Here is a 24,261-nt window from a genome sequence, read left to right as displayed (position 1 = left end):
GAGCGCTGCTCCACGAATTGACATCAGTTGTGTTTGCACAGAATTTGACTTTAGGAGTCACCAATCGAATCCATCCATTCTCCCACCCCCCACTACAAAATCAAGCAGGAATAGTAGTCAACATGAAGGTAAGTGTTCACTTTGTCCACTTTTCAGAGGCAGTGCATCCACTCTAACGCTCTCTTCCCACCTGCTACAGGTCTTCGTTTGCATGTGCGCTCTCTTTGCTGTGGCCAACGCTGGCTTCTTGGGTCTCCTTGGTGGCGGCGGCGGCGGCTCCAACAACAACGGCGGCGGCCTTAAGGCTGGTCTCAACCTGGGTGGCAATGGAGGAGGTGGCGGTGGAGGAGGCTATGGCGGTGGCTCTTACGGCGGTGGCTCCTATGGCGGTGGCTCTTATGGCGGTGGACATGGTGGCGGCCACGGTCCCGTCCAGGTGGTCAAGGTCATCCATCAGCAGGGCGGCGGCAGTTCCGATGGCGGCTATGCCGGTGGCTACAGCTACGGTCCCGCTCCCCAGGTCTACAAGGTGAAGGTTATTTCCAGCGGCGGCGGCAGCGGTGGCAGCATCGGCGGTCCAGCTCCCATCTATAATGGTCATGGACATGGTCCCGCCTCCGTCAAGGTCATCAAGGTGGTGCACCAGGAATCAGCACCTCTGCTCGGCGGTGGCGGCGCCCCCCTCGTTGAGAGCGCTCCCCAGGTGATCAAGGTTCTGCACGAGAGCTCAGGACATGGCGGCCCAGGTCTGCAGTCCATTGGCGGCGGCATCTCTGCTCCCACCAAGGTGGTGCGCGTCATCCATGAGCACTCCACCTCCGGCTCTATTGGCGCCGCTGCTCCCGCTCCCATCTACAGTGGTCCCGGTGCTGCCCCCCATCTACAGCGGTCCAGCTGCAGCTCCCATCTACAGTGCTCCCGCTCCCGTTTACAGCGCACCTGCTCCCGCTCCCATCTACAATGCTCCTGCTCCCGCTCCCATCTTCAGCGCCCCCGCTCCAGCGCCCATTTACAGCGCTCCAGCTCCAGCTCCCATCTTCAGCGCTCCAGCTCCAGCTCCCATTTACAGTGCTCCAGCTCCAGCTCCCGTGCTCGCTCCCGCTGCAGTTTACGGTGCTCCCATCTCCGCACCCGCTCCTGCTCCCATCTACAACGCTCCCGCCCCCCGCTCCCGTCTACGCTGCTCCGGCTCCAGCGCCCATTCAATACAGCGCTCCAATTGCCGCTCCAGCGCCAGCTCCTCTCCAGTACGCTGCTCCCAGTGTCTCGGTATCCGCTCCATCGCCGGTGCTCAGTGTGCCCGAGTCAGCGCCCGCTCCCAGCTTCGCTGCTCAGGGACCAGTCCTGAGTCTGCCCGCTCCCATTGAGGAGCAGCAGCAACAGCCGCTGCCCCTGGGACATGCGCCCGCCCAGACCTATGGACCACCACAGTTCTAAGTGGAGCAACCACAACAGCAGCAGCAACAACAACAGGAAGAAGAAGAGTAGCAACTGCACTACTTCAACACACACAGCACTGGAGACGAACTCACAACAGTTCACCATTCAAAGTTGGTCTCCGAACCTAATTTCGACTGCTACTTCAAATCAATTTTCACAACTCTTTCGATCCTTCGACCTATCCCACAACACACACACACACAACTCTTCTAAGCAACCTTAAGTTAAGTTATTTGATTTTTTTTTATAGTATATTTTTTTTTGTTTTGGTTTTGTTACGGAAAATTAAAACCGACTGTTAAATTGAAAAGAAAAAATTGCATTTTAAATTGGGAAACTGTTAACAGTTGAATTTACAGACTGCTGTTAACGGGTGAATTTAAAATTAAATTAACAGTCTGCTGTTAACAGTGAGGATCACATTAGAAACTGCTGTTAACAGGTGTATGTTAAGTTACAGTGAGGAAACTTGCTGCGAATCTAATAAACAGCAAACACAATCAGTTGTTACTTTAAATAGTTTAACATGGTGATCATTGATAAATTAAACAAATTAACACTATCAGGAGTGTGAATAGAAATTCATTAACAAATTCCAGATGCATTGCGATATTTGCAGTTATCAAAGTTTGGAGATCAACGAAATTGTTGACGAACTTGGCGATTTGTCAATTTCAAAATATTATATAATTCAATATTATATATAATCATAAATATGGGAAATATAGCATTATTATATAAAATTTGATGCATTAATAGTTATTATTATATAATGTGAAAGAAATGTGTGCATTAAATTTGACTTTAATTCGAAGTATAGAAGAATCCGCCAGAATAATTTCAATTTCTACTGAATTGCTTCACTTTACAAATCTTGAAATTGTTAAAAAAAAACCACACTGCACTCTATCAATCACTCACTTCATGGGGGCGTTTTTCAAGTTGGGGGAAAAAAGATTTCCAAACACAATTAAAAAAAAAGAAAACGAAAACAAAAAGAAGATTCAATCACTTGCTGCCCTTTTGTAAACTTGACCTTCGCGTTGGCGTTGCAGTCGACGTCGCTGTCGCTGCCGACGCAGTTGTTGCGCCTGCGCTTTAAACATTTGTCATGAATTATGCATTAAATTCAACATCATTTCTTTGATGTGTGATTGTGGTTGTTGTTGTTGTGTGCACACACAAAAAAAAATATATAAAAAAAATGAATATCAAAAAAATATATCTACATTTATAAACAGATTGATCATCTTTAAGATATGCTGTGATGCTTGGTCGTTGGTGTTGTTTCTGTGATTGTTGTTGTTACTGATGTTGTTGTTGCTGCTGCTGTTGCCGTTGTTATTACGATATTACATATATTCATTCGCTTTTGTTTTTATTGTTTCATAACAATGCTGTTATGTTTTAATTATATTAAACACAATTGTAAGCAGATGTTGTTGTTGTTGGTGTAAGGTTGTTTGTTGTTATGTTAATTGTTTATAGGGTTGGTTGTTTTGTTTTTATTCGGCAGCTTTGACAAGCGCCTCAGCAACTTCGATAGCGATGGCAGCTTCCGCCTTGGCCTGCAAAAATAACATGAAAAGAAATGCATTGCAAAATTAATTGCACAATTTGAAGCGCAGAGTGAAAACTCGCTTAGACGACGAAAGCTATCCTTAATTGTTGTTCGAAAGCAGTGCAGTTGTTTGCTAGCGAGTTTTCACTGTCATTCACACTCTCTCTCTCTTTTTTTCTTACCTTATCGCTGGCAGCTGAGCTGAGCTCTGATTGGTATTTGGAAAGCAGCTGTCTGGCCTCATTCACATCGATGTCGGCCACATTGTGAGCCTCCTCGGCGAGCACCTGCACAGAGGAATCCTCGTTGACGGTCACAGAGCCGCTGGACACAAAGTACTTGGTCAGCTTGCCCTCATTGTCGGTCACCTGAACGACACCGGGTTTGAGCACAGCTGCAAAAAACAACGCACAAATGCATGAGATGATGATGTAATGGATTAAAAGGATTGTGCGCCATATGTAGATGGAGAGATCGCCATCTGTTGACACACTTACCCAGGGTGGGCACATGCTTGGCCAGAATGCCAAAGGCGCCGCTAAACGATGGCACATCGATTTGACGAACGACGGCGGCATCGTAGAACGTTTTGTTAGCGGCAGCAAAAGTCAATTTCATCTCATCGGAGTACGAACGATTCTGGGCCAAACGAGCGCCGCGGGCGGCCAACAGGCGAGCATTCTTCACAAACGACATCTTGTGTGTGCTGCAATTAACAGTTAACAGTTATGCGTTGCACAATTTTAACACACAATAACACATAAAATTATGTAACTTTCTAGGTTAGAGAGACCCCACAAAAGAAAATACAACAAAAAAAATGACAAGCATGTGAGCGTAGCTTCACGTTGAACGCACAGTAAATAGCTTGCTTGGGTTTTTTTGCACAACCACAATTAGGTTTCTACCTTTAAAATATTTTGGAGTGTGGCGAAAATAAAGAATACTTATGCAGTCTCTCCGCTCAGCCGTCGTTATTAGCAGCGCCGCTGTTTGCTAGTGTTGCAAAATCTAAACACTATTTCGCGTTACAACACTAGAGGCTATGTATCGTTGGTGCGCTATCGATTTATTATCTATGGTAATATTATAGTTTTAAGGAATTGTTGATTTAGAAGTATTACATAAATTATTTAATGAATATTAAATAACACTTTTCAATAAATTCTTGCCTACGCTACATGCAAACACTTGAAAATGGTCACCCAGTATATCGATACATTTAATATTTCGTTATCATCGATACATCGCTACTGTAAATTTTCGTATTTTGCACTCGACATCCAGTTTCGAATATCGATTGCTGTCTTTTGCTGAATCTGTCTCAAGGAAGAAGAAATTGATGTAGTTTGGCACAAAAGTTAAGATGAACATACTAATATATAGGAGTAGATTCTGAGTTTTTCGATTAAATACATCGAAAATATTAAATGCAATGCAATATTTTTCAATTTCTTCATAAACAATCATTTATAATGTTATGAGTTTATTATGTTGTTCATATTGATTTTATGTGTTGCATCAGAACTGATGCGTAGAAGGATGCGTCAGTAGTGAAAACGATGCCGAATGCATCCCTGTGACCAAATTGAGTTTGATGCAAAGAAATTTATCGCAATCGTAGCAAGCGCGCTTATTTTGTAGGCATAAGGTTATGCTATTTCAAAATTAACGTGGATTTGTTCTGTTTTGTGTTGTAAATGCGTGTGTAGTTTTCTGCAATTTTGGACTTTTTTTTGTCAAAAAAGACAAATAATTGTGAACATTATGAAACAAGTGCATTGTCGAATATAGTGAAGTCCATAGGAAATCTTACGCGTCCTTTGTATAAATTTTTTTTTTTTTTGTGTGTGTAAAAAATGGAGCCTCGTGCTTGGAAGAAGTTGCTCCTGAAATGGGTAAATTTTACTTAGAGTGAAATCAATTTGTGATATCTAAATACAAATATGTTATATATTTGAAAGGTGAACGAGTGCCATTTCATTGAGAATATCACATCTCTAGAAGATTCAGATATTGAAGCCTTTTATGCCATCTATGAGCAGTACGCTAATTTTGAACCTGGTCAAAATTCATCATGTTTGGAACCTCTACAAATATTTCTAAAAGGTTTGTCGATTGTGTGTGAGCCGCATTATTTTACTCTAAACTCATATTCAATTATCAATGCAATTTGCAGATATCTATGCAGATTTCACACCCATATTCGATGGCGAATGCCGAGTAGCAACGACAGATTATGTTTATGTTTATACACTGTTAATGCATTATACTTGCGTTCAGAAGCCCAACAAATACTTTCACAATATCTGCAAAAATTTACCAGAGACTGTGCAGCAATGTATCGCGGAATTTTTTAAGCAGACTGTAGATGGATTGCAGCTGACACGAGATTGCCTGCAGCAGACCATTGCCAATATCCAAATACAGAATGACATTGATGAGGACAGTTTTCTAGTTCCTCTAGTTCCACAGAGCTCAACACCGGATCGTTTAACTATGCATCGCAATGGTAATTGCAGTTCGTCCATCACCAGCATCACACCATTGCCAAGGGATGTCACAAACTGTTTATCTATATCACTTGCGGACAGCAGCAACAACAAGGATTCGTCTTCAATAGTTAGTGCGACGATGGAGAACTCATCCGCGTCGCTGCTGCAGCGAGAGCGCCGCAGCGCAATGAACGAAATCCCAATGTGTGCTCCGGCAACTCCAAAAACTGAGTTGCTTGATCAGCGGACGCGAGAATTATTTGGATTGCGAGTAAGTTAAATTGAACCCTTTTTTGTAATATATTAAGTTGTTGAGCGACCTTTTTCCCTCTTGGCTCCATAAAGACATTAAGTCTAGTTTTTGAAAGGTTTGCCATCAGCAGTCGCTCATTGGTTTCTGTTTTTCCGGTTGCCAACCTTTATTGCCTTTGGTTTGTGGCCTATGTGTGGTGGATATTTCGAAGCAAGCCGAACCGAACGCATTTACAGAGATCAATACTTTTCGGCTCAAGTCATAAAGCAATAAAAATAATGCACTTTGAATATTATTTCTTGCTCAATGATTTCGCTACTGCCATTTTCAAATTTGTTTATTACTTGTCTGGGATTTAGATCTTTTCTGTCGCGATGGTTTTATTTCACATGTTATTTTCAACATCAAATTTTATGCCTATCACATATATTTTGCTGGAGTACCGATCGTAAACTTTTTTTTATGATTATTTTTTATTCCTGTTTAAAATATAATGACAGTATCAACTGTATTAAAATGAAGATACATATTTAAAACATTTGCGAATATGTCTTTTTTATACAGTTATCCTAATATTGCATATACAATTACGCGACCTTTGGAAATACCGAACATATATGGTAGTGCACATTATGTTTATACACTTGTATCTCTGTCTGCATTTGTAATATATGTACATATATAATCTCATATTAATCGTATCCCTACAATGACGCCGTTTGTCTCGCACAGGCTCAACTTGAAACAGAGAGGTACGAAAAAACTGTCTTAGAAGAGCAAGTTCTGGAAACTGAGAGTCTAATGAAAAAACTTACTAGAGGCAAGTACCACATGTGTATATCAGTGCGTAAATATTACTAATTTCAAATATTTGTATATCATTATAGAGAACGCAGAGCAAAAGAAACAACTAATAATGCTGAAGGCGACACTAGCAAACGATAACGAAGATGAGCATAACTATGCGACCAATGAGTTTGACAATGTAATTCTAAATCCAGCAATACAGTCTTCTGCGACCTACGGCAAATCCAGAATTAAAACATTACTTTTACCTGCATTACAGATGAAACGACGTTTGATGAATGAGCTTAGCAAGAAAGAAAATATACTTTCCGAGAAAAGCGAACAGTTACAAGAGCTGAGAGCCGAACATGACAAGCTGGTCGTGAAGGTAAGCATACGATTTTTCGGATACACACTGAGTGTAATATATTAACACAATAATTGCACGTCCTTCCTCGGGAAATTTTATAGATCTTGTTGATCCGCTTCTGACCCTTTAGCTAAAATATGAATTATTCTATGTACACTAAGTAATGTAAAAAGGGACTTTCAATATTTTATAATGGAAACTGAGAATAATTGTCAAGTTGATAAACAAATTCATATATTTTTTCTATGCACAGTTTAAGGTGTCCGAGAAACAGGTGCTTGTGTGTATGGATCGCATCAACGAACTCGAACAGCGTCTAAATAGTTCGGAGCAATTGCTAAGAGAAAGGGGCGACGAAATGGAGCATCTTGCGAACGACAAACTGGAGTTAGAGCGGTGTCTTCAAGAGGCCCGCAATGAACTACAAAATGGGCGTGAAGTGCTGAATGCTTCGTCGGATCTATTAGATACTTCACAATTGCAAAGCAGCATGAATACGACTCCAGAAAATTTAGCATCCTCCGTAATAGACAAACAATTACGTGAAAAGGAATTGGAGAATGATCAGCTGCGTTCTGTGCTTGAACTGAATTCGCAGGAAAAGGAACGTATTGAAAGTCAACTTTTGCAGCTCGTATTTAAATATAAATTAGAAAAGTCTAAGGAGACGGCACCTGAGAAGACTGCTGAAAAATCACAATCGCATATGCTGCATATTATCGAGCAACGTATGGAACAATTGAATGTTAAGGTGGAGCAAGAGCACCAACGGGCTAATGAATTGCAATCTCAATATAACACAATGCAGCAACAGAATATCGATAATAATAATTACATACAAAATTTGAAAAGCGATGTAGAAAAATTAAATTGTGAATTGACAGCGAGTCAGGCCAATTTAAAGAATACCACTGAGAAAATGCTGCAAGCTGAAAAAGACATTCAGATGCGTCTCAACACCGAATTGGAGCGCTCGAAACAGTTCAGTATACAAATTGCTGAGCTGGAGCGTGATCTAGAGACACAATCCCAAACATATAAGCACAAGCATGAACAGCTGGAACAAGATTTACTGGCTGTTAAGGCAAGCAAATTACAAGTGCAAGAGGAACTACAAACCAAAGTGAATGACTTTCAAAAACAATTAAAAGAGCTACAACAAGATCTGGAGAACTCCGGAAAAAATTGCCAGAAGTTTGAGCAGATAATTCTAGATCAAAAACTTTCAATAATCCGCGAGAAGGAAATACAGATGGAGCAGGAGGCTGCAGCAATTGCTGAAATAACAAATAAGTATAGGAGTGAACAAATGTTGCTTCAACAACAACTGGATCTCGCCAGGCAAGAGCTTGAAAACCAGAAACTGGAGCAGACTCAAGTAGAAAACGAACTCAGCACTGCCAAGATAAAGCAAGCACAACTAGAAAATGAAATACATGTAAATAATTTAAAAATTACCGAGTACGAGACGAAACATGAACGAGAACTAAAGCAGCAAAGTGACATCCAGAGACAACAATTGGAAGAATCGGAAAAGAAGATCAGTGACTTACAACACCAATTGAAAGAAGGTTTGAAAAACTTGGACCAATGTGATAAACAATTGTTGGATGATCGCAAATTACTGGACGATCAGAGAAATAAATGTGAGCGTTTAGAAATACAACTTAAGAAACAAGAAGGAGATCTTAAGCAGAAATCCGATGAACAGAAACAACAATTAGAAGAATCAGAAAAGAAGATCACCGACTTACAACAGCAATTGACGGAAGAGATGAAAAGTTGGAGCAACGTGATGATCAATTGCTACATGATCGTAAATTACTGGACGTTGAACGAAAGAAATGTGAACATTTGGAATGTGAACTTAAGCAGAAATCCGATGAACAGAAACAACAATTGGAAGAATCAGAAAAGAAGATCGCAGACTTACAACAGCAATTGAACGAAGCGAGAGATAAGTTGGCACAGCATGGCGAACAATTGTTGGATGATCGCAAATTACTGGATGATCAAAGAAATAAATGTGAGCGTTTAGAAACACAACTTAAGAAACAAGAAGGAGATCTTAAGCAGAAATCCGATGAACAGAAACAACAATTAGAAGAATCAGAAAAGAAGATCACCGACTTACAACAGCAATTGACGGAAGAGATGAAAAAGTTGGAGCAACGTGATGATCAATTGCTACATGATCGTAAATTACTGGACGTTGAACGAAAGAAATGTGAACATTTGGAATGTGAACTTAAGCAGAAATCCGATGAACAGAAACAACAATTGGAAGAATCAGAAAAGAAGATCGCAGACTTACAACAGCAATTGAACGAAGCGAGAGATAAGTTGGCACAGCATGGCGAACAATTGTTGGATGATCGCAAATTACTGGATGATCAAAGAAATAAATGTGAGCGTTTAGAAACACAACTTAAGAAACAAGAAGGAGATCTTAAGCAGAAATCCGATGAACAGAAACAACAATTAGAAGAATCAGAAAAGAAGATCACCGACTTACAACAGCAATTGACGGAAGAGATGAAAAAGTTGGAGCAACGTGATGATCAATTGCTACATGATCGTAAATTACTGGACGTTGAACGAAAGAAATGTGAACATTTGGAATGTGAACTTAAGCAGAAATCCGATGAACAGAAACAACAATTGGAAGAATCAGAAAAGAAGATCGCAGACTTACAACAGCAATTGAACGAAGCGAGAGATAAGTTGGCACAGCATGGCGAACAATTGTTGGATGATCGCAAATTACTGGATGATCAAAGAAATAAATGTGAGCGTTTAGAAACACAACTTAAGAAACAAGAAGGAGATCTTAAGCAGAAATCCGATGAACATAAACAACAATTGGAAGAATCGGAAAAGAAGATCACCGACTTACAACAGCAATTGACAGAAGGCTTGAAAAAGTTAAAGCTACGTGATGAACACTTGTTGGATGATCGCAAATTACTGGACGATCAACGTAATAAATGTGAGCGTTTAGAAATACAACTTAAGAAACAAGAAGAAGATCTTAAGCAGAAATCCGAAGATCAGAGACAACAATTGGAGGAATCAGAAAAGAAGATCGCAGACTTACAACAGGAATTAAAAGAAGCGAGAGATAAGTTGGCACATCATGATGAACAATTGTTGGATGATCGCAAATTACTGGATGATGAAAGAAATAAATGTGAGCGTTTAGAAACACAACTTAAGAAACAAGAAGAAGATCTTAAGCAGAAATCCGAAGATCAGAGACAACAATTGGAAGAATCCGAAAAGAAGATCGCAGACATACAACTTCATTTGACGGAAGAGATGAAAAAATTGGAGCAACGAAATGAACAATTGCTGCATGATCGTAAATTACTGGACGTTGAACGAAAGAAATGTGAACATTTGGAATGTGAACTTAAGAAACACGAAGATCTTAAGCAGAAATCCGATGATCAGAAACAACAATTGGAGGAATCAGAAAAGAAGATCGCAGACTTACAACAGGAATTAAAAGAAGCGAGAGATAAGTTGGCACATCATGATGAACAATTGTTGGATGATCGCAAATTACTGGATGATGAAAGAAATAAATGTGAGCGTTTAGAAACACAACTTAAGAAACAAGAAGAAGATCTTAAGCAGATATCCGAAGATCAGAGACAACAATTGGAAGAATCCGAAAAGAAGATCGTCGACTTACAACAGCAATTGACAGAAAGGTTGAAAAAGTTGGAGCAACGTGATGAACAATTGTTGGATGATCGCAAATTACTGGACGTTGAACGAAAGAAATGTGAGCGTTTAGAAAATCAAATAAAACATTTAGAAGCGAAGCATTTCGTTGGCGAAAAAGATATTAAGGATACACTTGCCAAAAAGGAGGAGGAACTGGAGAAAATTAAGACGCAACTCGATCTCACCACCAAGCGTTTGGAAAAAATGGCCGTAAAGCTTGGCGAACATCAAGCTGTCTTATCCAAAAAGCAAAGAGAGATTAATCAAGCCAAGGTCGGCCAGGACGAGCAATGGGATCTACTTCGAACATTACAACATGAGAAGGAAAGCCTGCAGTTGGAATTACGGCAGAACAAAGAGCGTGTAAAACGTGCTGAGGATAAATTGATTAATTTAGAACATCAACGTTGTTCAGATGAGGCAGAACGTGTTGCCAAACACGATCGAATGATTGAGCTCGAGAAAACTTGCGAAAACTTGGAAATGAAGCGAATCGAGCTTGAGCAACAATTAAAAATTACTGAACAGGAAAAGCTTCGACTTAGTCAGGAGGCTGAGCATCGAACCAATGGTATTGAAAGCGCTTCAAAACAAAAAGACGAAGAAGTTAAACTTTGTCTCAAAGATGTTGGCGTTAACACTTCAGACACATTGTGTGCAAAACCAAAAGTAGATTGCAGTGCTCAGACTTCTTCCGAGAACGATAATAAACCATTCTCTAGCCAAATCGATGCAAATACACAAAATAAGTTGCATGTTGCTGAGCTGCAATTATCTGAAGCTATGAAGGAACTTGATCACACTCGACAAGCACACAAAAATGTTCAGAGCGAACTGGATGCCGTACTTGCTGAAATACGAATTAGCCGCGAGACATTGCAAAAGACAAGGGAGCAAATGACGCAAGAAAATGCTAAGAGGCAGCAGCTGGAACTTGATTGCCAGATACTGCAGGCAAAGTATCGTGATTCCAAAGAAGAGATTGGACGCTTTGAGCAAAAGTTGAAAGACCAGCGTCTGGAAATGGAAGGCAAATTAGATAAAATGAAAACAAAAATGGTAAGTAGATTTGTACTCTGCGGTGCTTATTTTATGCTTCCGTTCTTTATGGTATGGTGGCGTTAAATAAATTCATTTACTCATTTACGTTTTGTAACTTTGTTACTTCTTACAAAAATAACTAACTAAAAGCCAAATATGAATTTTAACGATATACATTAGTATTCTTAATAAATGTCACGTCAAGTTAATAAACATTGTAAAACACTTTTCGACTATAGTAGATCCGTTAAGATTGCTTGCTCGCTTGCTAATGTACCGTATATGTTTTGTGTGGTCGTAGATAACTCCTTTTAAAGTTGGATACTTAACCTCAATGTTGAAAATTTAAAGTTCCTGTCAATGTTTCAAAACTCCACATCATTATTATACCCACTACCCATAGGGTATAAGGGTATTATAGCTTTGTGTCTCTAGGAAATGTATGTAACAGGCAGATGGAGGCATCTCCGACCCTATAAAGTATATCTATTCTTGATCAGCGTCGAAATTCGAGGCGATATAGCCATGCCCGTCTGTCCGTCCGTCCGTTTGAACACCTAGATCTCAGAGACTACGAGAAATATACTGTATCTGGTATATTTTATACTCTATGGTATATTCTGAATCAGTATACGAAATATAATCTTTGGTATACCTTCCGTATTTTTCATTATATTAATTTGGTATATTTAGAAGAAGAATACCGCCCTGTTTTGTTTTGCTTTTATTCGAAATGAGTAGCGAGTATCTCGCAGACCAGCACACTCGACTGTAGCTTTCGAACTTGTTAATTAATAGAATTAGTAATTATTATAATATGAAGTGATGTTTCTTCAACTAACGTAAAGTCATTTATCCGATCGCCAACTCGATTGAAAGATGTTTAATGCGTATCGGGTATAACAATAAAGAACTATTAACCGTAATAAAGTTTTTTTTTTTGCACTTTAATGTCATTTCTTTAGGTGTAATAATTTATAATAAAATCAATGATTTTTAGCATAAAATTAGCTTGTCCAGTTCATCTATTTTCTTCCTTTGTAGTTTGTTCATTTTCAGCCCTTTTTTTCTCTTTTGTGAGAATGTTTTATATATTTAGATTATTGGAAGGGTATTTCAATGTTGACTACTCTCGACTTATGCCGTCTTCTTTATACATACGACTGTCTGTTATAGGAGTCGAGTTGAGCTTTAATCAATTTCAATAGAACACAGCAACTTCTCTCAAATACCTATCAAGGGGACTGTACTCGGAGTAGTGGCTTTGGCGTAGGTTTTTTTCCAAATCTAATTTTTAAATTGATGGAGTGTGGGTTTCCGACAAGTCAGCTTATGCGATGCTTAACGTACACATTTGTTGCAATTCGATCAATTTGAATACATAAAATAGACAATGCAATACATTTATCTTATCGTATTTAAAACAATATCCTTCCCTTTTTCCCCTCTTTTCTTCCTCTATTGCGCCGCCTTAATCAGTCACTATCACCAAATTCCTCCACATGCACATCTAATAAACAAACTTTCATTGACTACTGCAAGTTTCAATGTCTTGAAGCCATAAATTGTTGGCAGAATGTCATCAAATCAGAAAAACAACACACACAACAATCTTACACAGACTCAAAATTAGACTTCGATGAACAAGTTACAAAAACTTCACGAATCGGTGGATCGTGCCAAAATGCTTGTTTTAGTTCTTTGTTAATGTTGATGATGTTAATCGCCATGGCTTATATAATACTATTGAACAACAATGTTGATATTAAATTGATTACTCGAAAGCCGATAGAATTTTAAGAGAAAGAGAGAGCAGAAGAAATCATTTATTTTTTTTTTTTGTATTGTTAATTATTACATTATTTATTTACATTCACATGTAAAGAGTAGTTTCAAAATAAATCAATTGCGGTGCAATTTATTTTCCTAGTTTAATTCTTCTGAGTAACGTGCGAAGCGAGACATTACAAAGCAGATATTAGTTAAATGTTTAATGCCAGTTCCATGTTTGTTATTGTCCTTGGTGTTATTTGTTAACATTTGTTGTTCGCTTCTCTTTCACTTACATTTCACTTACACTTCATTCACCACCCACTCACTCAACTGCTCTTAACTAACGCACTTAACGTGTGTGTTTCTCTGTCGTGTTTACAACCCAACACAATCTTGACAACTATAGCGCACACTCTACATGGCGGAGGTGACACGGATGAAGGAGAAACAGGAGAGCGATACAGCCGGTGTGAAGGCCGAACTGGAAAAAGTGAATGCTCAGGTAAGTAATATTTTGAACAGTATTCCACAACTCTTAAAATTTGATAATTCTATGCTTATTTCGACTTTTAGAATGCCAAGTATGAGGAACACACGAGGAAGCTTTCCAATCAAATTGTGCGTCTTAATGAAAAGATTTTGGATCAGCAGAAACAAGAAGCTTTGCTGAGTACAAAGTTGCGTCACTTGCAAGAAGCTCAGCAAGCGGCAAGCGAGGAATGGCAACCATTTAAACGTCCAAGTGCGCCTTCTGCTAATTTGGGTAGTAATCTGACTATGGAGGACGAAGAAGGGGAGGTCTTCAATAATACGTATTTGACAGATCTAAAGACGGGTCGTGTGCCAAATATCACGTAAGCAGCTATTCATTTATTCTATAGTCATAATAAATACTTATATCATTTTCGTTTTTACTCCTACACAGCACTGAGGAACTACAATATCGTAATTCATTGCAGCCGCCGCATTTGAAGAGCACGTATGCGGCACAGTACGACGTAGGTGTTCAGGAAGATGATCTCAAAGTAAGCCTTACTGATATACATCTGAATAGCTGTAAGAGTTGTTGAAAATAACGCCCATCAATAACAGATACTGCGTGTTGATTCGATCCAAACCAATCGCTGCAGTTCAAGACAGACTCACAGAGAAGCAAAAGAGAATTTTTGGGTTAATTTTTGACTTTTGTCGCAAATTGGGTGAACTTGGCAAGGATCACAATTAATTTTTGTTTAGAAATCAAGAAATCACATAACACAATTTATAGAAATTATTAACTTTCCTTGTTATATGTATATGTTCTAGTTATAAAATTTGTCAAACAAAAAAAATGTGATTGATTTAAAACCGTTGTTAATCTGTAGGCTTTGTTTTCCCTTGCATAAAAGATTACTCTACTGCTATTAGACATTAAAATACTATTTACTTAATTAGGCTAGCATTTTCAGTAAAGTGCACTACATAACATACTAAAATGAGTATGAGTGGAGTATTTGTAATATATATAGTTAATGATGTGATGTTATAGTTAAGGAATTTAGATTGAAACGTATGTAATGTATTTTTGTTTGTTATAGGACTGTCAACTCAGCCTCGATGATAGCATGAGTGCACTGCTAACAGGCAATGGTGGCGGTGCCAATGCGCGCAAAAAGTCCATAGGCACACATTACAAACGTCCGGGTCCTCCAACGCCCAGTAAAAATGGTGGCCGCATGTCCTTTGGCAGCTCCGAGCCGCCGCGCGAAGTATTACGCGAAACGTATGAAAATGGCTCGGCCAAAACGCCGGCGCGCTTTAAAATGTTTGCCTCACGCTTCAGCATGGGCAGCAGCAGCACAAGTGGGACAGGCGGCGGCGGTGCAGGTGGCGGTGGCGGTGGTGGTAATTTCTTGCCCCGCGATGAGGTAAGTTTCTAATCAGCAAATATCTTTGAATTTGTTTCTGTGTAAATAACTCTTACATACTCTATATGATATATTGCCTATTGTAATCTGCCTGTCGTCAGTCGTTGTCCTCGTTCTCGTTGTTGTCCTTGTGATTGTATGTGGTTAGGACCACAATCTTCGATTTAAAGCAAAGCTTATATCCTTTACAGCAGCAGCCTCAACATCGCCAGTTATGGACTGTGCAAGGCCGAAAACTGCATCTTGCATCTGGTTCCGATGGCCGTTTTTGCACATCAACGCCTAGAAACGTTAAACGACAATTGAACTATGATCGCCAGCGTTTGATCTTACATGATAATGGCGAATCAGCATCGGAACACCATCAGAATGCGAATGGCACACCACATTTGTCCAATGCCGAGCTGCTGGCATCGACCAACCGGCGACGCCGCCGTTTAGTTTCCACAAGCAGTGCAGACAGCAGCAGCGCTGCATCTATTCAAAGCAACAATGTCGCAAGCCAAGACAAATGTACTGAGAAGGCGCGAGTTACATTTTGCCTGCACGGGAACATCTTTGCCAAGGGCAGATCACGCATCAAGCCCTCGCTTACAAAAGCGACTGTGGCCTATCGACGTCTGGAGCTGCAAAGGAAAATTCGAGAAAAACGCTTTGGACGTTTTGATCAGGAGCGTCAACTAGAACTTTGTGATAAAACGGATGATTCGCAGGAAGAGAACACAATATCGACCCTAAGTGAGCATAACGACAATGATAACAACGCTAACTGCATTGCCGAGCACAATCGTAACTATTCGGTTGTGGATGTGACGTGTTTGTTTGCCAATCTTTTTCTCAACGACGACATGGATGAAACTGAGATGGTATCTGAAGTGGAACCTAAGATGGAATCTGATATAGAATCTGAGACGCAATCTGAGATAGCATCTGAGACGCAATCTATGTTGTTGCCCCGAAGTGTGCCTAATGCAGCCATTACTTTTAATGTTGAGACGTCGACTACGAATAACTCATACTGGCGCTGGTCGCCAGAATTACGATTGCACAAACGCTTTTGGAGCAGAATCCTTCTTGCACTCGTCGTCTTAATAGCGATAGGGTTGAGATTTCTCATGGATTTCAACTGATCTCCCCTCTCCATTAAGCATAGATAATTTCATCGATTCTAACATCACCATCGAGTACAGTCATCCTCGTCTTGGATCACATTCAGAGCCATCGCTTACCGCAGTTTACTGCAACCACAAATACATATATACATTACATTCACAAACTCCCCAATCAAATGGATCTTCGATTATGCCGTCACGGATATTATATAAGCTACATACAATCAAGTTCTCGTACTCTTTAATCATGTCATCATAGATGCAATTTTTTAAGTCAATTGTTAATCTCAATGAAATGCTGTTTAACAGGATAATCGAATGACTACAGGCAGTGTAACTTTTCACAATTCACATTTTTTTCTCATAACATTTGCACATTTCTTTCGTCCACTTGCAGAATTCTCCTCCTAAGCGACGCCTTAGTAACATGTTCAAGCGCAAGTAGTCAATCCAATCTTCAACAAACATTCGATTAGATTAGTCATTACCATTTTCGGTTTACTAACAATACACTTAATAAAATGTCATTTAAAATTTTCGTAAATGACATATTTAGTATGTTTCCAGTATTAATTAATAAGCACAATTTTTTGTGTGCAATGAAGACGCAACTAACTTATAATTAATTATATATAATATTAAGAGAATCCATTTTTTTTCTTGTAATATAATTTTTGTAAAAATAAATGATAAATAATGAGTTATTACATAATTCGCATATTTTTACTGACTTGAATCGAAAATTTGGGGTTTTATTTGTTCCTGGACCATTCTTAGTAAGTCCAGATTGGTGGAAATTATTTTGTTATAGGTATTCACATCTTAGAATCTCGATTATATGTATGTAGGAAATTCAATTTCCAAAGTCAACAATAAAAAGTAAAACAGCTACAGTTGAGAGTGCTCGACTGTGAGAAATCCGGTCCATCTTCAATATGCAAACAAAAAACTTGATATGTCGAAAATAATAAATGAAGTGTGTTCAAAATAACTGAACCGTTTCAGCTACCTGGATATTTGATTTTCATTATATTCAATGTCAAATTTATTACGATGTGTAGACGTCCTTTTTTTAAACCTTTTTTGGTGGATCCCTTTCATATATTCTTTCTAAGAGTGTGATAAAAGTATTGTGATAATGAAGTTATTTATTTAAGTAACAGAGACATATAAAAAGACAAAAATATCTGTCTGTTATTGAAGTTTGAATTTGACTCGATTGTTGTGACTGATCACGAATATATATGTATATATACACACATATATTATAAGGTCGTTAATGAGCACAATACGTTTTTATCACAATTTTAACGGAATCTGAGTATTGCAGAATCCAAATTTGTTGCTCGCTAAATTGATTTGAATTTAAATGGACCAAAAATTTAAGATTCAACAAAAAACACGTAAGAAAGCTACCGTCAAGAGTGCGCGACTTTAAAATACCTGCTTGAGAATACAACAGAGTTTAAATTAGTAATTTTGTGATTAGCTTTTAAACTTAGTTTTTAGTGTCATTCTTGATGTAGTCTCTGAAATCTAGGTGTTCAGAGAGATGTCGTCTCGTATGTTAATGAGGGTGAATAATATGTATATATGGTATACATATGTATACCTGACGATGAAATATATGTATGTATACTATTTTATATGAGGTCGAAGATACAGATACAGTATTTACACAAAGCCATCATACCCTTCTAGCCATTGGGTATCGGGAGTACAAGAAACTATAGTCAAAACAGGCAGTAACATAAAGTTCGACACAAAGCTTTCGCTCGCCGGCTGGTTGGTCGGTTGTCTTACAGGTCGAGACTGATCGTGTGGGATTAGCGAAAACAGAAACAAAGTGCGTTGCTGCGCTTTCTCCGGTAACTTATGTATGTGCATCTCTGTCCAGACTGTAATACTTGTAATGCGGCTAATTAAATGACAAACATCAAAAAGAACTTCTCAGGCGACTATTTTTAGCACCTCTGTCGAATTCGATATAGTTAACATCAATGTTGATTGGCAACAATTGGAAATTTTGTTACGTCGATAACTCAATTATTATACAAAAGCGGTTTTTGATAGTTTTATAAAACTAATTTTAAATTCATTCTCAGATAATTAGATAGAAATAGGGATAGGGATTGCAGCAATTTTTTTCATATTTACTGTTCTCGATATTATATAACTCTATTATTTTCCTAGCTTGTCCGCATTATTAATACTATATTAGAAACCGATCGGCAGTTGATCAGCATTGATGAATATCGTTATAAGATCGAAAACAAACAAGATTACTCAATCGTAATCAGAGTATTTTCCCTAAAATGTTCTGGACAACTCGTGTTTATGAAGCATTGCGGGTTGTGCTTATCAAACCTTAAATCTGGTTCCTCGTCTAACCAGATTTTTATAAAATCTACATATTGCTTATATGCATAAGTATTATATTTGTTTCTCCAGTGCCAGTATTCAAATCAGAATGAAGCCCGACTTCGGAGCCGAAGTAGTTAGTTGTTGTTCTTTCGATCGGCCCTCCCGTGAAGCGTGTTGCGCTGTAAGACTGTGTGCGATATGCATATGAAAGCTCGGCTATCAATATCGTACATACAGTAAATATCGCGTATACGCAACGTGATTTCACCTTACAAGCAATGATTGATAAAAGATACATATATGCGAAAGTTTTTGCGCAACCAATTGAAAAATGTAACACGATGTGAGAGGAAATTTTTAAATATTATATTAATTATAAGCATAAACAATGTAGGAAACTAAAAAACTCCTTTAATCCGATTTATTCAGTAAGGGGCAATTGCAGATATACGAAATCGAAATCAAATTTATTTACGTACTACCCGTGTATATAATATGTATATAGTAGGTATTGGAATGTTTTTTGAGCTTATGAGCTGGGCGTCATATAACCGATATCTACTGTATATCGCAGACGAGTAAGTATATAATAATACGGCTAAACGGTTCAGTCAGCCAAGACCAGGCCAGGCCAATAAAAGCACTATGAGATCAGCCAAGTAAATCAGTGTTGCTTTAGCCAAGAATTCGCCGCGACCTAATTCGCCGTGATCGTCACTTCGCCAAACGTTCGTCCAAACAGCGCATTAGCCAACCGATTGAATTTCTAATGCTGGTCTGGAATGAAAAACAGGATACAAACTTTACCTTCATTTGAGTTGTGCGCATCGGAAACGTGAAACGAGCAATCTCACTTGCCGCATTGGATTTCAACTACGAATTGGCTTTATTCCTCTCTTCTTTTTTTTTGTTGTTGTTTTGTCTGTTGTTTTGATTTGTGATTAAAAAACATACCGCCTGCCTGGTGATAATGCCCAGCAGTGTCGCAAACGAAGGCTACAAGTATCAGAGCAGCATCGGCAGCCGTAATACTTCAAGTGGATCCCCGCCGGTGGTAGTTCCTAATGTCGATGTCGATGTGGTGGATAAATCGATCGCTCAACTTCAGTTGGATACTCACCGCGCCCACAATCAAGATGCTGTTGTTGTCACCAACAAGCTTCGAAGTGCCTGGAAGGTGAAGGGCTCGTCACTTTCCCTCAATACGCACAATCGCATTCGAAATATTGTTGAGGCACTCAAAATTAAACCGAATCCACTAAAGCCCATGATTCCCCTTTCCATAGGTGCGTAAGTAGTCAGCAGTCACCACACAAAAAATAATCGAACATTATTGTTTTTTATGTTATAAACATGAAATTTCGAAAAGAAATAGTGAAATTTGTGAAACAAGCAAGTGATTATCTCAACAAGTGTATGTGAATATGTGAATACCAATGAGTTGCATTTGGTACATTTCTAACAAAACTGGTATATTTTTTGAAGGATCATTTTTTCCGATAAAGTTTAATTTAAAAAAAAACAATTCTGTAATGAAATGTTTTGCAAAAAAAAATGTGTAACATAATTATAGTACTCTTAGATGCTTATTGGTACAATTTCATCTCAATACATTCGAATTTTGGAAAGTTTTGCGGTTTCCTGTTTTTCCACCAGAACAACAAAAGAAATCTGCCAATATCAAACTACATATAAATGTATTTATTTATTTTTTTAACGTTATAAAACTTAATGGTAATATAAAGTTTAGCGATGCCTGCAAATTGCGAGTTTCTAATAATTTTATGCAATACTGCCAGATGGACCGACCACTATTTGTATTAAATTAAGAGAATGCGAGATCTGGACAGTTGTTGTTACATATTAATTTTGTTATTGTTATTGTCAATGTGCGCGCGCGTTTTTGATGCATTTGCATAAAATGTAGTCTCACCTGTTCCGAGAAAAACAACAAACAAGATCAAGAATCAAATTGATTTCGTATAATAGTCACTTGCTTATCATCGACCCAGCGATAGACGGGAACTTTTTTAACGAATGGGTTAAACGAGTTTACAGATATTATAGCAGATCATAATGAATTTTTGAGGATAACACTAAAGCTGAAAACAGCCTTAACATATGGATATACAAAGTAGTTTTAAGCCACATTTATTTATATAGAATTTAGCTTAAGATAGATGAGAGAGTTTGCACGGAACGCTTTGGCAGTGTTGCCAAGTCGAAATTATTTGGTATTTATTTGATTCAATCTCAAAAATGCGCAATTAATTTAACAGAGACCCAAATTTATATTTTATTTTTTATTTTTTAATGTGTGTTAATCCGATCTTTGTATAAAATGGGCGTGTTTTTTGATTTGCATCTGTCAACCTAATGGTAAACGGTTAACTTAGAATTAAAGATGCAATAAAAGCTTCAGATATTAAACTTGGTACAAATATTAATGTAGATTTGAAATGTCATCGTTTTGAAAGAAAAGAAATTTATAGAATCATGAGTAAAAATTTTATAGTAGCAAGTGCAATTTGTGTTAATCCCTTCTTTGTGTAAAACGGGCGTGTTTTTTGGATTTGGATCTCTCAACCTAATTAGAAATAACACTTAGAATGAAAGATACAATAAAAGTTTTAGATATTATACTTGGTACAAATGTAGATTATAAATGTCATCGTTTTGAAAGAAAAAAACTCTATAGCAGCAAGTGCAATTTGTGTTAATCCGTTCTTTGTATAAAACGGGCGTGTTTTAGGATTTGCATCTGTTAAATTTAGTACAAATATTAATGTAGATTTTAAATGTCATCGTTTTATAAGAAAATTTAAAATGTATATAATCATGGAAATCCGTACACGATTAAATACTTAGACGCTATGCATAATAGTAACAATTTTATAGTAGCAAGTGCAACGGAGATCTATTATTTTGATGTTTGAACGCTAATGTTATATTTTCTTATAATTATATAGTATAATGTATATATATATAATGTACATCTATATAAATTTACCTGCCACAAATCTTTTCTTTCGGTATTCTACCAAAAAGAGTTTGTCTCAGTCGAATTCTGCGGTTTTCGAAATCCCTTTCACTGAAACAACTTTACGCTATTTGCAGGAGATCCCACAATCTTTGGTAACCTGAAGGCCGCCGATGAAACCATGAAGGCCGTACTAAAATCGGTGGAGAGCGGCAAATTTAATGGATACGCTCATACGCAGGGTCATGAGGCTTCGCGGGTGGCGGTGGCCAAGTATAGTGCACATCAGCGGATTGATGGAGATATCGATCCCAATGATGTTGTGCTTTGCAGCGGCTGTTCAGCTGCCTTGGAGTATTGCATCTTAGCTCTTGCAGATCGTGGCCAAAATGTTTTAGTACCGCGGCCAGGATTCTGTTTGTATCACACTCTCACCGAGGGATTGGGCATTGAGGTGCGCTATTATGATCTTTTGCCTGAACTGGAATGGCGTGCTGATCTCAAACAGCTGGAGAGCCTGATTGATGAGAACACTGCAGCGCTGTTGATCAACAATCCAAGTAATCCCTGTGGTAGTGTTTTCGATAAAGAGCATTTGATGCAACTCGTCGATATTTGTGAGCGTCATTACCTTCCAATTATTGCTGATGAGGTGAGTGAATAGTCAGACCAACTTACATATTTGGCTATGAAGTAGGAAGACTAGTGTAAATGTGGCTGTGAATATCAAAAAAGTTTAGCTCGTGTTGGAACCCAAATTTTAACCAAGTTTCGATACCATTGGCTTTGAATATTAATGATTAACTTGTAAACCAGAAAACGTTATGCGAACTTATAGTTAATTCATAATACATATTTTATATTTTTTTTTCGAGCAAAGCCTGTTCTAAATAAATTATTTAAATAAATCAGTTCTTAATCAGGTTCAATTACATAAAAATTGCGGCTCAGAACCTACCATAACAGCACTCACGTAACTACTTACATTTGTAATGAATTCGTTATACTCGTTTTGAATAATTAACACCTTCGCATGCAAAATTCATGTATAGTTGTCCACTCTAATTTTATATCAATATAAATTGCCTTCGGTAAATTTTATATATTTTGATATATTAATTCGATGTATATTAAAATAATTCTCTAATAATACATTTATCAATTTTACGACATATTATTATTTTTTTTTTGTATATCAATTTGGCACATTTTTAAAAATCAAACTCCAAAATGAAAATAGGAAGCGGCTATCTCACAGTCGAGCTGTAACTTTCTTATTTATTTGGATTGCATAGTGTTTACATCCCATATAATAATATTATCTTCTTCCGCAGATCTATGAGCACTTCGTCTTTCCAGGCTCACATCATGTGGCAGTTAGTAACTTGACACGTGAAGTGCCAGTGTTGTCGTGCGGTGGTCTGACCAAGCGTTTTTTGGTGCCCGGTTGGCGTATGGGCTGGATTATAGTCCACGATCAGCATAAGCGACTGGGGAACGCACTGACGGGTCTCAAGAATATGTGTGGTCGAATCCTTGGCTCCAATACGATCATTCAGGGCGCATTGCCAGATATTTTGACCAAGACACCGCAGAGCTACTTCGACGGAGTAATTGATGTGCTTTACGTGAGTTCTCTATTTGTGAAAATCATGATTGTTTATGGTTAATTTGAGTTTGATTTTTCGCAGTCGAATGCCCAATTGGCATACAAATTGTTGAAGCAAGTGCGCGGTATAAACCCGATAATGCCAAACGGAGCCATGTACATGATGATTGGGGTCTGCATTGAACGTTTTCCGGAATTCAAGGACGATACACATTTTGTACAGGAGCTGGTTAACGAGCAGAGCGTCTTTTGTCTTCCTGGCAGCTGTTTTGAGTATCCGGGTTATGTGCGCATTGTTCTTACGGTACCATCGACCATGATCGAGGAAGCTTGCGTCCGAATCGCTGAGTTCTGTGAGGCTCACTTTAAAAAGGAGAGTCGGGCTCTCATCGAGCATAACTTACTGGATGACGCACATGTCGACTATTGAATTGAGTTGATCGTACCTTGCATTTTTATATACAAATATCAATAACTGGGCGCATTTTTTGGTTATGCGACAATTACTTTTTTATATCCCATACATAAATACATACTTAGCCGAATAATTACTTCTCTCTTTTTGATCGTAACCTTTTTTGATGGTAAGTCGAACCTCATGCACTCTCTCTCTCTCCCTGTTTTTCAAATGCATATTTCTATCTGAATCAAGATCACAACTTGATTTTGCGTTTCGAAATAATGATTTAGAAAAAGGATGTGCTGCTAAAAATTTGACTTCTATCATGAATAACTTTCATTTTGATATTTCAGGAATACAGTGTTAGGTGCTTCCATTAACTTTTAACTTCGGGCATCCATAAGCCGCACTAGACATTGCGATTGATGTCTTTATGGA

General features: G+C 38.2%; 4 protein-coding genes across 5 annotated transcripts in view; 3 read left to right on the top strand and 1 right to left on the bottom strand.

Annotated features, from left to right (window-relative positions):
• On the top strand, window positions 1-1,484 carry LOC133848099 (transcription factor SOX-4-like). Its single transcript, XM_062283490.1, has 2 exons — window positions 1-128; window positions 200-1,484. The coding sequence occupies exons 1-2, from the start codon at window positions 123-125 to the stop codon at window positions 1,346-1,348; spliced, it is 1,155 nt and encodes a 384-aa protein (XP_062139474.1). The 5' UTR covers window positions 1-122; the 3' UTR covers window positions 1,349-1,484.
• Window positions 1,485-2,792: 1,308 nt separating this feature from the next.
• The window catches only part of LOC133848102 (ATP synthase subunit delta, mitochondrial), a 118,464-nt gene continuing 96,995 nt past the window's right edge, over window positions 2,793-24,261 (bottom strand). The window contains exons 1-4 of one of the 2 annotated variants that reach the window (XM_062283493.1): window positions 3,910-4,059; window positions 3,499-3,707; window positions 3,184-3,395; window positions 2,793-3,008 (exon numbers count right to left, since the gene is read on the bottom strand). In XM_062283493.1, the coding sequence (XP_062139477.1) occupies window positions 2,946-3,008; window positions 3,184-3,395; window positions 3,499-3,697 (474 nt within the window). In that variant the 5' untranslated portion in view covers window positions 3,698-3,707; window positions 3,910-4,059 and the 3' untranslated portion in view covers window positions 2,793-2,945. Of the gene's footprint in view, window positions 3,009-3,183; window positions 3,396-3,498; window positions 3,708-3,909; window positions 4,060-24,261 lie in introns of those variants that run through there. The other variant, XM_062283494.1, reaches the window with a different exon arrangement.
• Window positions 4,628-17,122, top strand: LOC133848105 (interaptin). Its single transcript, XM_062283497.1, is given in 13 exon segments — window positions 4,628-4,899; window positions 4,966-5,110; window positions 5,181-5,767; window positions 6,482-6,569; window positions 6,637-6,734; window positions 6,816-6,923; window positions 7,159-8,845; window positions 8,848-11,696; window positions 13,858-13,953; window positions 14,025-14,305; window positions 14,377-14,476; window positions 15,029-15,358; window positions 15,550-17,122. Coding segments are annotated over 13 exon segments (7,347 nt in total). The 5' UTR covers window positions 4,628-4,860; the 3' UTR covers window positions 16,489-17,122.
• LOC133848288 (tyrosine aminotransferase) lies at window positions 19,497-23,965 on the top strand. The gene is made up of 4 exons (XM_062283788.1): window positions 19,497-20,120; window positions 21,952-22,466; window positions 23,149-23,442; window positions 23,506-23,965. The coding sequence occupies exons 1-4, from the start codon at window positions 19,805-19,807 to the stop codon at window positions 23,851-23,853; spliced, it is 1,473 nt and encodes a 490-aa protein (XP_062139772.1). The 5' UTR covers window positions 19,497-19,804; the 3' UTR covers window positions 23,854-23,965.

The sequence above is a fragment of the Drosophila sulfurigaster genome, chromosome X (genome assembly GCF_023558435.1).
Source record: "Drosophila sulfurigaster albostrigata strain 15112-1811.04 chromosome X, ASM2355843v2, whole genome shotgun sequence".
Taxonomy (NCBI): Eukaryota; Metazoa; Arthropoda; class Insecta; order Diptera; family Drosophilidae; genus Drosophila; species Drosophila sulfurigaster.
This window is presented reverse-complemented; position numbering and strand designations above follow the sequence as displayed.